Source organism: Camellia sinensis, chromosome 7, assembly GCF_055761805.1.
Source record: "Camellia sinensis isolate YWXY chromosome 7, ASM5576180v1, whole genome shotgun sequence".
Taxonomy (NCBI): Eukaryota; Viridiplantae; Streptophyta; class Magnoliopsida; order Ericales; family Theaceae; genus Camellia; species Camellia sinensis.
Genome location: NC_138967.1, coordinates 157,703,262 through 157,717,808, shown reverse-complemented (window position 1 = coordinate 157,717,808; position 14,547 = coordinate 157,703,262). Strand labels below are relative to the sequence as shown.

Here is a 14,547-nt window from a genome sequence, read left to right as displayed (position 1 = left end):
AGCCAAAACACGCAGTTCGGGGCCCCGAAAGTGGGCTGTTTGGCACCGGAAGTTGTGTCCGACCACAAAGTTGGTCTCTCGGACCGCAGTGTCCCTCAAAAGGGAGCAAATAGGAAGTATGCCAAAAACCGAAGCAAATGGAGGTGGTTAAGCGGTCCCGAACCGAGGCACACGGCCAACGGCTCCGAAAAATCGAAAACCGGACTCCAAACGGGCAAAATGGCCTACGGCCACGAAACGTAGCCTACGGCCACTAAGAGATGATCTACGAGACCTCTCCCTCCCTTCGGGAAGAGAAAACAGAGAAAACGGAGCCTGGTTCGCAAACCGAGGCAAAGCACAAAAGAGTCCGGAAGTCCGGAGGCAAGGCTCGCAGCCAAGACTCTGAAACTTCTGAACGAGCACAATATGCAATATCACCGAGCGCTCAACTGGTGACATCTGAGTTTCAAGGTCGGTCAAAAATGGGGTTTCTACACTTAGTATATTTTTCTCAAACTTAACAATCCAACGAATTTAACATACTAAAAAATTTCTTAGTGTACTTTTCTCAAACGTAACAACATGACATTCTAAAAAAACTCCTTCGTGTATTTTTTTCCAAACGTAATACTCCAATCAAAGCAACACACAAAAACTCCGTAGTATACTTTTTCCAAAAGTAATACTTCAATATAACACACTAAAATACTTCTTAATGTACTTTTCTCAAACGTAACAATGTAATATTACAAAAAAGCCCCTTAGTGTATTTTTTCTAAACATAGCACCACAACCAATGTAACACACAAAAACTTCTCAGTGTACTTCTTCCAAACATAATACTCTAATGCAACATCAGAAAACTACACTAACAGAAATGTAGATTTCTATGTTTGGCAACCAACACTTCAGCCACCAATTTTCCAAAAAAAAATCTTACACATCTCATATTTCTATTCTCATCCACAAATCAGAAAATTAGAAAAATCAATCACGAAAGGATATTCACTTAAACTCAAATGGTACTAAATCAAATAAATATAAATTTCCGAAAGAAAATGAAATAATTGGTTCATAAGAAAATTTTAGGACTAAATGGATAAACATTCTCCCATATGAGATTTATGGGTAGATTTTCCAAAATTTAAATTTTTCATAGTTTTAAGAAGTTTCACAATTTAGAATTGGAATTCCCTCAATTGTTAAACTTTTCAATTTCCAGAAAACATTATCTAAGTATTCATATAACAATCAATTGAAAAACTTTAAAAAATGAAACATATTCGTGAAAATATCAGAAAAATTATATTTGATTAATAAATAATACGAAAAAAATGAGATACAAATAGATCAGATTGAGGCACAAATATCTCATTTTCTTTAAGAAGATCAAGCCCATTGTGGTAGGAAGAACCCAAAGACCAATATAGTAATCACTAAACTTTGACTTATCCCTTTTAGGATATATCCCGATCACTTGTCGTATGGTTCAGACCAACTCTACATAAAATGGTGAATTCAAAGCTCCACTAAGAAAAACATCCTTCTTTGGCTAGTAATTTCTCAAGTGTAAAAAGAGTTGATATAAAAATGAGTAGATGAGAGGAATAATTTATAGGCTACTAAGACCTTACAAATTACACCAAAAACAATAATCCATTAAACAAGAGAAAATGGAGAGTCTCAAAACCTCAAAACACTAACCACCGAGCCCATAACCTTTCAATAATCCTCATTCACGGGCAAGACAAAATGTCAAAAAATAAAATAAATAACCAAAAATATTAAAATTGTCCAACGAAATATTTCTCTCCTACAAACATGCATAGAATTATTTTACAAAAACTAAAAAGTTCCATTGTTTGGAAATTGAGAAATTTCTTTGTTTCACCAAATAAAGAATTTCTCACTTTCTAATTATTCATGTAACAATTAGTTTAAAACTAATTCAAATGAAAAAAATTCATCTAAGCGACTTTTTAAATTAAAAATAAATGAAATAGGTCTTTCAATAGAAAAGTTCAAGGTTGGCATACGTAAAACTTCTTGATGAGTGTATAGATATACATATATAAATATATGTACATCGATTCACAATGGAATGGTTGGTTCTTCAAAAAAATATTATATATATATATATAATATGTGCAATGAAAGTTATGACATTATCAAATTTCAAAAAATAATAAAAATAAAAAAATGTACTAATCTTGTTTGATTGATCATGATAAATGGGTTTTAAAATTATAAATGTTACAAATGTGTAAAATAAAAATTATTCAGTCCGGTTAGTTTGGTTTCAAAATTTTATTCTTAATTCCTTTTATTAATATAAATTAGTTTGATAAAAATAACTATTAAAAATATTTTATCCTTAAATGAGAAAATTATATGAAAGTGAGGGTTTTTTATTTTATATTTCAATTTTTCCCACCAAACTAGCTTTTAATTTTAATTTCTACATTTTTTTATAAATAAAATTGAAAAACAAAACTAAATTGTGTAATTACATTTTAAAATCTAAAACATAAAAAATATAAAATTACCATGCTGCTTTAAACTAGTAGTGTAGTAGAAATTTTTACAAATAAAAAATGTTGCTAACACTTATTCAATAGTTGAGTGATAACGAATGATCCATAAAACGTTCATCAATAGCTAATTACTCAGCAATCCTTATGTTCACGAAGTTTCATTGGTAAAGACTTGATACCTACTACTTCTATCCAGTATTGGCTCAAGATTATTGGAGGACTTAGGGTTCGTTTGTCAACTATAAATTTTAGTTATAAAATTCATAAGTCACTATAAATTATCATATCAGTCTCTCTACTTTTCTATATATTTTTTTGTAAAAAGTCAAAAAATTACTAAAATAACATGTTTTCAAATGAGGCCTTAGTATAAATATAAAAATGATGCATTATCTAATTAAATCTTTAAAATGACGTGGGACTAAATTTTTATTTATTTATTTATTTATTTATTTATTTAATAAACTATAGACAATAGTCTAATTAACTTAATAGGCAAGCCATCTCAAATCTCCTCCATCGCCATGATTATTTGTGGGGTAATGGTGACGGAACTTTTTTTTTCCCAGGAAACATCATTCTTAAAGACTAGAAAGTCACACCTAAGTTATTGTCTTTTAAAATGCTTTCAATCACATTCAAAAAGTCACTTTCCATCAAGAAAATGTGTCCCCTGATTTGAAAAAATTAAATATTAACACAATATTTATATATTCTATATATTATCGGTCTCACACTCTATGTGATTATTATGTAAAATATTTAGTAATTTGTTTGATGTCTCTAATATTGCTCCCGTCACTGACCTTCTTTTCAGTAAGTGGGTGATTGAAATTGGCTTTTTAATGAAATTTTTTATTAAATTTTTTTTTAGTATTTTGAAAAATAATTCAAAAAATTTAAAATTGTTAGAATATACACGATTAAAGGAACCCAAAAATTAAACAAATTTAAAGAAAAATCCACTAAAAAAAAATAGTTGTGTGAGTTTTCAAAAATAGTTTTATGAGTTTTTAATTTATATTTTGTATTTTTAGTAAATTTTAAATTTTTTCTTTTCTTTTTAGATCCACTTAATCTTGATATACTTAAAAGTATAACATTTGTATAAAAATCTTTTTAAAAAATCATTATTACAACAAAATATAAAAATATATTGAATTTTTATTTTTTTTAAGTATATCTAGATTAGGTGTATTTAAAAAATAAAAAATTCCGTAAAATATTTTTTTTATAAAAAAAACTCACTAACCATTTTTTAAAAAATGGAAAACAAAAAACTCTATTTTCAAAAGAAAAAAGAAAGTGTAAAGCAAACAAGGTTTTTTTTTTTCTTTCTTTTTTTTAATATCTTTTAAGAACGTTTTTTTTAGATTTTTAATTTTTTATTTTATATTTTTACTTTGTAGATTCATCTACACTAAGACAGACTAGAAATTTGACACAAATTTCAAAAAAAAAATTACTAAAGACAAAAATTTTTAAAAAAATGTAACGTTATAAATCTCTTTCATTAGAGTAAGTCCAACAAACTTTGTATATTGTGTCTACTAGGCATTTTATCTAGCCAAGTCATAATTTTAATATTCCAACAGGCTTGGCAATAATGTACTTGTAATAACCCGACCCTCGTACATGATTTCTGTTATATTCTCAGTCCTCAAATGGTACTTTTAAATGCTTACTGTGTAGTTCCGTGAAAAATTATGATTAAGGAAGTGAAATCCATGTCTATGAATGTCTATCTGTCTCACGAGGAAACTATCTGTCACCATTAACACGTTTGCATTAGAAATTGAAAGCCTTAACGGCTTAATTAGCTGAAATTGATTATATATCTGTGATCAGCATAATTTTTAAGTAATATTAAGCATGTTCGCGAAATTTTAATTTTGGAATGATTAAACGATTCATTTTTGTCTTATATGCCTTATTTATGCATATATACTTCTAAGACTTCATGAGCCTTAGTCAAAAAAAAAAAAGGGAAAAAAATGTGAATACCATTTTTGGGGGAGAAAAGAAGAGAAAGTGAAGAAGAGAAATTGGGGGAGAAGAGATCCAACAAGAAAGCTTGGCAAAGTTGTTAGAGGTGTAGGATTGAATTCAAGGTAAGCTCAAATCCTTCTTATTATGGTTACTTAGAGTTTGTAATTGATGTGTATGTTTGATTCATGTCCAATTCATGCTTAATTAATGAGGGTTTCTCTCAATTGGTTGCTTAGGCATCTAGATTGAGTGTGGTAGGGAATTATACTTCCATCTATGGTTGTCTATCATCACTTCATGGAATTATGCATATATCATGTGTTATGTTTTAAAGATACGAAGAACTTGAATCCAAGAATGGAATTAGAGAGAGAGATGGCTTGTTGAAGCTTCTAATCTTGGTTAATTTGTTATACTCAATGTAGAATCCATGCTATAGTGATGTTAGGTGGGAATATTGCATTAACCAAACCTTGGGTTGCATGTAAAAATGGAGTGAATACCAGGTTGGGACTCCAATGGAGGTCCAGAATTTCAAAAATTCGCTTGGTCCGCTCGAGCGTCGGAAAGCCCGCTCGAGCGGGAAAAACCACCTCTCAGCAGTTTTGTGTATTTTACAGTCCGCTCGAGCGGCCAAAGTGGCGCTCGAGCGGGGGACTCATTTTCAGGAAAAATTAAATGTTTGTTCAGCTTTGAGTGCTTGTTTCTCTGGTATTTTTAGAATATTTTACAGATGATTTTAAAGCGGTTGTAAGCATGCAAGGTGTAAGACTCAGGAAATGCTTTATAAAAAAAGAAACTAATGTATTAATTGTGTGCAGGGCACACTCCAGAAGGAAGCAACACGCCACCTCAACACTGTGCGTAGTAGTACCTATGTAATGTTATGTAATCATGTCAATGTTTCAAGGCATGTAAGGCAATTATGTTAATGTCTCAAGCATGTAATGTACTTATGCATGTTGAAGATATATTAATGTTAAAGCATGTAAAGAAAAGCATTTACAAGTTTCAAGTGCATTTTCAAGGGCCTCGTGCCACAAGTTTCAAGTGTATTACAAGGGCCTCGTGCCATATGTTCAAGGGCTTCGTGCCATCATGTTTCAAGGGCTTATAGCCACATGCTTATGTCACAGGATTAGGCCTAGGGCCATTATGAATTAAACGCAGAATCAGACAAACCATGTGCATGCTGCATCTTTCTATGTATTAATGCATTTAAGTTTCAAGTTAGACGTCGTTCATTATGTATTACTACTCATTGAGCTCGGCTCACTCTCTATTATGTCTGTTTCTGTAGGTTATCAGTCAGGGGGTCAGTCCTAACTTTGACGCTGTCCCTTTTGTCAACCTTTACATGTTCAGGCACCATACCAGGCCTTTTATTTTTGTGAAGCTGCTAAGATATGGGTCTGCTTTTGAGAGCCACCTACGGATGTTGTACTTAACTTTTATATTCCTTTTGTTATGCCCAATTATCGGGCTAGGACTGTAAATGTATATGTTATACACGATATCCAAGGATATAGTTTTAAACTTTATCCGCTTTTGATGATGTATGTAATGCATGAGATCCTGGCATATTAGAAATAGCTCAATGGAGTATGCTCGTATTTATGTTTTATTAATATTTTATGCTTCCGATAAGGCCCCGTACGGTATGTACATCAGTTTTTATGTTCATTTTCGCTTAGGTCATGCCCAAACCTTTAGGGGCAGGTGTAGGGCGTGACAGTGGTATCAGAGCACGAGTTGCTATCGCACACACGGATCCATTGAGCTGTAGGGTGTCTAGAAAGGATTTAGGCCTCATGCATGACATCCTAAAAATATAAGACGAGTTCGATGGCAACATTAAGTGTACTCTGATAATGCTAACCATGACGCACTATGTCTATAGTATTTAATTAATTGTTGTGTAGATCATGGTGAGAACAAGGACAGAAGATGTGGAAGATGCCACCTCAGCACGACAGGATAGGATGGAAAGGATGCTTATGGAAATGGCAGAGACCCTACGGCAACAACAGCAACAGCCTCCCCAACAGCCGCCACCACCACCAGTACCCCCACCTGTAGTGCAAGATTTTCATGCTGAAGACCGAACTATCACCCTCACTAAGGAGTTTAAAAAGATGAAACCGCCAACCTTCAAAGGAGGAATAGAACCGATGAAAGCTGAGGCCTGGGTATTGGGCATAGAGAAGTTATTTGAAGTCTTTCCCTGCACCGAAGCTCAAAAGGTACAACTAGCGGCCTTCACTCTTGAGGACGAGGCATGGAGGTGGTGGATGCCTACGAGGACAATCCATCCAGAATTAACATGGGATAGATTTTTGGGGCTGTTTTATGATAAATATTTCCCCCAAAGCATGCGGGACAAAAAGGTGACGGAGTTCGAAACTCTTAGACAAGGGAACAAGACTGTTGCTGAGTATGAGGCCCAATTTGCAGAGTTAGCCTGGTTTGCACCGCATATGGTGGACACGGACTATAAAAAGGCACGAAAATTTGAAGGGGGCTTACGGGGTGCCATCTTGGATCGAGTCAATATGTTAAAGTTGCCTACCTACGTAGATGTGCTGGGGAGGGCTGTTATAGCTGAGGGAAACCTTGCTGCTCAGAACCGGATTGCTGAATGGAAAGGAAAGAGGCAAAATAATCAATGGTCAAAAGGAGTGGCTACTCCACCAAACAAGAAACAAAACTCAGGGACTTCGAATACTTTTGCCCCTAATCAGGGTACGATTCCTGTTTGTTCGGAATGTGGAAAGAGGCATCATGGGATATGCCAATGGAAGTCTGGAGCCTGTTATCAGTGCGGCAAAACGGGCCATTTGATAAAGGATTGCCCTCAGAGGAATCAACGAAATGGTAACAGGACTGCTACTAGCTCAGCAGGGTCTACACCAACTACTAACACCAAGGCACCGGTCAAATCTAACAACAATAAAGACATAGCGAGACAGGGCAGAGTGTTTGCATTGGTTCCAGGAGATGTGCAGAATGCAGCAACAGTGGTGTTAGGTACATTTATGGTTCACGGTCATTCTACTTCCATCTTATTTGACTCTGGCTCTACTCATTCCTTTGTGTCAAAATTATTTGCACAAAACTTAGATAAAACTGAAGAAACACTGTCTTATATGTTATGTGTATCCTCACCTATGGGAGATTCTGTGCTTTGTACTTTCGTTTATTGTGGTTGCGAACTCGAGCTTGGGAATGTCCGGGTATATGCCAATCTGTTACCTCTCGACATGACTTATTTTGATATTATTCTGGGAATGGATTGGTTGGGTAAATATGGTACAACTATAGATTGTCTAACTAAACGAGTCAGTTTCCATCCTCCGGGACAATTAGAGTCTACCTTACAGGGGCATGGTGTAATTTCTCCACCTTATTTGATCTCGGCAGCAAAGGCATGTAAATTAATTCAAAAAGGGTGTCAGGGGTATTTATGCAGTGTTTCGGAGGGGCAAGTAGTGAATGGAACTGTTGACATGATCCCAATTGTGTGTGAATTTCCGGACGTCTTTCCTGAAGAATTACCAGGGCAGTTGATAGACCGTGAAATTGAGTTTACCATTGAAGTAGCACCGGGAACTCAACCCATATCAAAGACTCCGTATAGAATGTCGCCAGTTGAGATGAAGGAATTGAAAGTGCAGTTGCAAGATTTATTGGACAAGGGGTTCGTTCGTCCGAGTGTGTCTCCGTGGGGTGCACCGGTTCTATTTGTAAAGAAGAAGGATGGAACACTCCGGCTTTGTATTGACTATAGGGAACTTAATAAAGTCACAATCAAGAATAAGTATCCATTACCAAGGATTGATGACCTATTTGACCAGCTGCAGGGGGCACAAGTCTTTTCCAAGATTGATCTGCGGTCTGGGTACCATCAATTAAAGGTCAAGGCTGATGATATTGAGAAGACAGCTTTTCGAACCCGGTACGGTCATTATGAATTTTTGGTTATGCCATTCGGAGTTACTAACGCGCCAGCAGCTTTCATGGATTTGATGAACCGTGTTTTCAAGCCCTATTTGGATGAATTTGTGGTGGTCTTTATTGATGATATTCTCATCTATTTGAAGAATGCAGATGCTCACGAGAATCACCTCCGTTTGATCCTTCAAACCCTCCGGGAAAAGAAATTGTACGCAAAGCTGAAGAAATGTGAATTCTGGCTACTAGAAGTGGCATTTTTGGGGCATATCATCACAAAGGAAGGAGTTTCTGTAGATCCACACAAGATTGAGGCAATTGTAAATTGGCCAACTTCTACTGATGTGACTGAGGTGCGTAGTTTTATGGGGTTAGCTGGTTATTACAGGAGATTTGTTCAAGATTTTTCTAAAATTGCTGTGCCACTTACACAACTAATCCGAAAGGGAGTTGCATTCGAATGGTCAGAGGAACAAGAATCTGCTTTCCAGGAATTGAAGACAAGGTTGACAACAGCACTAGTTTTGGCCTTACCATCCGGTACAGAAGGATTTGTAATCTACAGTGACGCTTCACACAAAGGGCTTCGTTGTGTACTTATGCAAAACGGAAGAGTCATCGCTTATGCATCTAGGCAGCTGAAACTCCATGAGAAGAATTATCCCACGCATGATTTGGAGTTAGCAGCAGTAGTCTTTGCTTTAAAGATATGGAGACACTATTTGTATGGTAGCACCTGTGAGGTATACACTGATCATAAAAGTCTCAAGTATCTTTTTACTCAAAAAGAATTAAATATGCGGCAACGACGGTGGTTGGAACTTTTGAAAGATTATGACCTGAAGATTCATTATCATCCTGGTAAAGCCAACACAGTTGCTAATGCGCTCAGTCGGAAAAATATGGGGATTTTGGCAGATATGGCAAGTATGATTACAGGACAAAAGGACTTGGCAATCGAATTGGATAAGGTGGAATTGAACCTTGTGTTACATGGTCAAAAAGCCCTAATAGCAATGATAGTAGCACAACCAACCTTTCTTGAAGAGATTAAAGTGCACCAAATGGAAGATGAAACTTTGAGGAAGATACATGATGAGTTCGAAACAAAACCAAGACCGGGATTCGGTATGGTAGATTTAGTCCTCAAATTTCAAAACCGACTATGTGTTCCCAATGTGATGAGTCTTAAACAAAAATTGATGGAAGACGCGCATACCTCAAGGTTCTCAATACATCCAAGGAGTACTAAAATGTACCAAGATTTGAAGCAGAATTTCTGGTGGCCAAGTATGAAGAAGGAGATTGCGGAGTTTGTTTCTAAGTGTTTGCAATGCCAACAAGTAAAAGCGGAGCATCAAAGACCTGCCGGATTATTGCAACCTCTTCCCATCCCGGAATGGAAATGGGAACATTTGACTATGGATTTTGTTATGGGGTTGCCACGAACTCCTCGAGGTATGAATTCAATTTGGGTTATTGTGGACCGATTAACTAAGTCCGCCCACTTTCTGCCAGTAAAAGCTTAGTATAATGCCGATAAATTAGCAGAGATTTATGTAAATGAAATTGTGAGGCTTCATGGTGTTCCGGTCTCAATTGTGTTAGACAGAGATCCTAAGTTTGTTTCTAGATTCTGACAAAGTTTACAGGAAGCAATGGGTACAGAATTAAAGTTCAGCACAACTTTCCATCCTCAGACCGACGGTCAATCCGAGAGGACGATACAGACTCTTGAGGATATGCTCCGAATGTGTGTATTAGATTTTCAAGACAGTTGGGAAACCCATCTCCCGTTGATAGAATTTGCGTATGATAATAGTTACCATTCGAGCATAGACATGGCACCTTATGAAGCTTTGTATGGAAGACCATGCCGTTCTCCCGTGTGCTAGGCTGAAGTTGGGGATAAATCCTTATTAGGGCCTGAAATTGTTCAGTTGACTACTGAAAAAGTTCACGTTATTCGGGAAAGATTGAAAACTGCTCAAAGTAGGCAGAAAAGCTATGCTGATAACCGACGGAGAGATTTGGAATTTGACGTGGATAGCTATGTTTTCGTGAAAGTCACTCCGATGAAAGGGCACCCAAGATTCGGAAAGAAAGGTAAGTTAACACCCCGGTATGTCGGTCCTTTTCAAATTCTGGAAAAAGTGGGTCCAGTAGCTTACCGAGTTGCCCTTCCACCACATATGAGTCAAGTGCATAACATGTTTCATGTCTCTATGCTTCGTGGGTACCTTCCGGATCCGTCACATGTTATTGACTACCATCAAATTGAGTTAAACGACAAGTTGATTTATGAGGAAAGACCAATTCGCATTTTGGACCGACAAGTAAAACAATTACGAACCCGTGAGATTCCAATGGTAAAAGTTGAATGGCAAGAACATTACGGGATCGACGCAACATAGGAAAGAGAGGAAGAGATGCAACATCAATACCCACACTTGTTCCAACCCTAAGGTAACCCGAGTTTGGAGGACCAAACTTATTTAAGGGGGGGAGAGTGTAATAACCCGACCCTCGTACATGATTTCTGTTATATTCTCAGTCCTCAAATGGTACTTTTAAATGCTTACTGTGTAGTTTCGTGAAAAATTATGATTAAGGAAGTGAAATCCATGTCTATGAATGTCTATCTGTCTCACGAGGAAACTATCTGTCACCATTAACACGTTTGCATTAGAAATTGGAAGCCTTAACGGCTTAATTAGCTGAAATTGATTATATATCTGTGATCAGCATAATTTTTAAGTAATATTAAGCATGTTCGTGAAATTTTAATTTTGGAATGATTAAACGATTCATTTTTGTCTTATATGCCTTATTTATGCATATATACTTCTAAGACTTCATGAGCCTTAGTCAAAAAAAAAAAAAAAAAGGGAAAAAAACGTGAATACCATTTTTGGGGGAAAAAAGAAGAGAAAGTGAAAAAGAGAAATTGGGGGAGAAGGGATCCAACAAGAAAGCTTGGCAAAGTTGTTAGAGGTGTAGGATTGAATTCAAGGTAAGCTCAAATCCTTCTTATTATGGTTACTTAGAGTTTGTAATTGATGTGTATGTTTGATTCATGTCCAATTCATGCTTAATTAATGAGGGTTTCTCTCAATTGGTTGCTTAGGCATCTAGATTGAGTGTGGTAGGGAATTATACTTCCATCTATGGTTGTCTATCATCACTTCATGGAATTATGCATATATCATGTGTTATGTTTTAAAGATACGAAGAACTTGAATCCAAGAATGGAATTAGAGAGAGAGATGGCTTGTTGAAGCTTCTAATCTTGGTTAATTTGTTATACTCAATGTAGAATCCATGTTATAGTGGTGTTAGGTGGGAATATTGCATTAACCAAACCTTGGGTTGCATGTAAAAATGGAGTGAATACCAGGTTGGGACTCCAATGGAGGTCCAGAATTTCAGAAATTCGCTTGGTCCGCTCGAGCGTCGGAAAGCCCGCTCGAGCGGGAAAAACCACCTCTCAACAGTTTTGTGTATTTTACAGTCCGCTCGAGCGGCCAAAGTGGCGCTCGAGCGGGGGACTCATTTTCAGGAAAAATTAAATGTTTGTTCAGCTTTGAGTGCTTGTTTCTCTGGTATTTTTAGAATATTTTACAGATGATTTTAAAGCGGTTGTAAGCATGCAAGGTGTAAGACTCAGGAAATGCTTTATAAAAAAAGAAACTAATGTATTAATTGTGTGCAGGGCACACTCCAGAAGGAAGCAACACGCCACCTCAACACTGTGAGTAGTAGTACCTATGTAATGTTATGTAATCATGTCAATGTTTCAAGGCATGTAAGGCAATTATGTTAATGTCTCAAGCATGTAATGTACTTATGCATGTTGAAGATATATTAATGTTAAAGCATGTGAAGAAAAGCATTTACAAGTTTCAAGTGCATTTTCAAGGGCCTCGTGCCACAAGTTTCAAGTGTATTACAAGGGCCTCGTGCCATATGTTCAAGGGCTTCGTGCCATCATGTTTCAAGGGCTTATAGCCACATGCTTATGTCACAGGATTAGGCCTAGGGCCATTATGATTTAAACGCAGAATCAGACAAACCATGTGCATGCTGCATCTTTCTATGTATTAATGCATTTAAGTTTCAAGTTAGACGTCGTTCATTATGTATTACTACTCATTGAGCTCGGCTCACTCTCTATTATGTCTGTTTCTATAGGTTATCAGTCAGGGGGTCAGTCCTAACTTTGACGCTGTCCCTTTTGTCAACCTTTACATGTTCAGGCACCATACCAGGCCTTTTATTTTTGTGAAGCTGCTAAGATATGGGTCTGCTTTTGAGAGCCACCTACGGATGTTGTACTTAACTTTTATATTCCTTTTGTTATGCCCAATTATCGGGCTAGGACTGTAAATGTATATGTTATACACGATATCCAAGGATATAGTTTTAAACTTTATCCGCTTTTGATGATGTATGTAATGCATGAGATCCTGGCATATTAGAAATAGCTCAATGGAGTATGCTCGTATTTATGTTTTATTAATATTTTATGCTTCCGATAAGGCCCCGTACGGTTTGTACATCAGTTTTTATGTTCATTTTCGCTTAGGTCATGCCCAAACCTTTAGGGGCATGTGTAGGGCGTGACAGTACTAGACATTATACATCATCTGGAAGGGACTAGATACAATTGAAGAATCAAGAGAGTCTAGGCAAACGATTTCTCTACGCGGCTAACTAATTATAAAAAATTTTGTTAAAAATATATATTAACTAAAATAATTAGATAAAATAAAGAATATATAGTTATTTATGTAATTTTGAAAAACGTCTCCTAGTGCTAAAGTTGTTATGGAAACTTGATACCAACTACTCCTTTCTCACCTTAATTATTGTCATTTGAAAAGTTTTAATTCAAACATTTAGCTGGAAAATGAGCCCCTATATTTTGTCACAAACTTTCTTTATTGGAAGTTTCTTTGTTAAGGACTGGGTACCCACCACTCCCCTCTCACCTAAATTATTGACTATTGAAATATTTTGAACCACATTCATTTGAGTCATTGTCCTCTTCGCTACTTTGATAGTTCGATAGGATCATTATAAATTTGATTTTAATCAATTATGATAAGTTAAATTAATGAATGTGACTTGAAAGCTTATCTTTTCATATGACTTTTGGCAAAATTTGAACTCAAATAATATATCATAGGTATGAATATTCTAAATATACTTCATAATATCTCTTTAAATTTATTGGTATGAGTATAATATCCGTGCTATGTACGGTCAAAAATAAATAAATAAAAACCTCTAAAATTAAATAAATAAAAATAATAATTTTAGAATAAAAAAATAGTAAGCAAATTTTAGCAAATTTCATCACAACTACACAATAGGTTAATTACCCAAAAGCTACACAATGCGTTTTTTTTATTTTTATTTTTTATATATCATGTTAATAATGATGTGTTTTACAAATTAAATAACAAAAACATGTGTCATAATACAGTTGGTAAAATTTAAAGACAAAAAATAGGGTAAATTAGAAAAATAGTAAAGTCATGGTAATTTGTTGTGTTGGATAGCTCGGACCAAGGACTCAATCCATGGCTGGAATTGTTGGATGAAATGTATCTATGATTTATTTAAATGGTAATTTGTGTAATAGATGTAACTTTATGAAAATTTTCGTTATTTGTTAGAAGATTTATGAGAATCCTCATATCATGTAGTAATTTTATATATTTTTAAACGTTACTCATAAATTTCAAACATGACGCATTATAAAAATGTATGTATACTGTGCATACTAGATTCTGCACTAGATGAAAGTGGATCGGGGCTTCGCACTCTGTTGGACTATCCAATGATTGAGGTTCCTGCCACAAGAAGCACCGTAAGAGCTGCCCGGCCGAGGTTGGCCGAATAACCCATCCGGTGTGGGAATCAGTGATCGGAGAAGAAGTGTAGAGAGTTGAGTTTGTAAGCAAGTGAGGTTCAGCTTGGATCAGTTCAGTTACCTTCAATGTGAAGTTCATGTAGTATATATAGGGTTCCTTGCTTGTTGCTCAAGATGGTTTCATTGAGCTCAGGTGCTGCGAAGTTTCCTCTT

At 35.8% G+C, this 14,547-nt stretch overlaps 1 protein-coding gene across 1 annotated transcript; it reads left to right on the top strand.

Moving 5' to 3' along the window:
* Positions 1–6,430: 6,430 nt before the first annotated feature.
* On the top strand, positions 6,431–10,870 carry LOC145796237 (uncharacterized). The gene is made up of 5 exons (XM_082881288.1): positions 6,431–8,239; positions 8,606–8,809; positions 8,903–8,961; positions 9,190–9,589; positions 10,352–10,870. The coding sequence occupies exons 1-5, from the start codon at positions 6,431–6,433 to the stop codon at positions 10,868–10,870; spliced, it is 2,991 nt and encodes a 996-aa protein (XP_082737414.1).
* Positions 10,871–14,547: the final 3,677 nt, after the last annotated feature.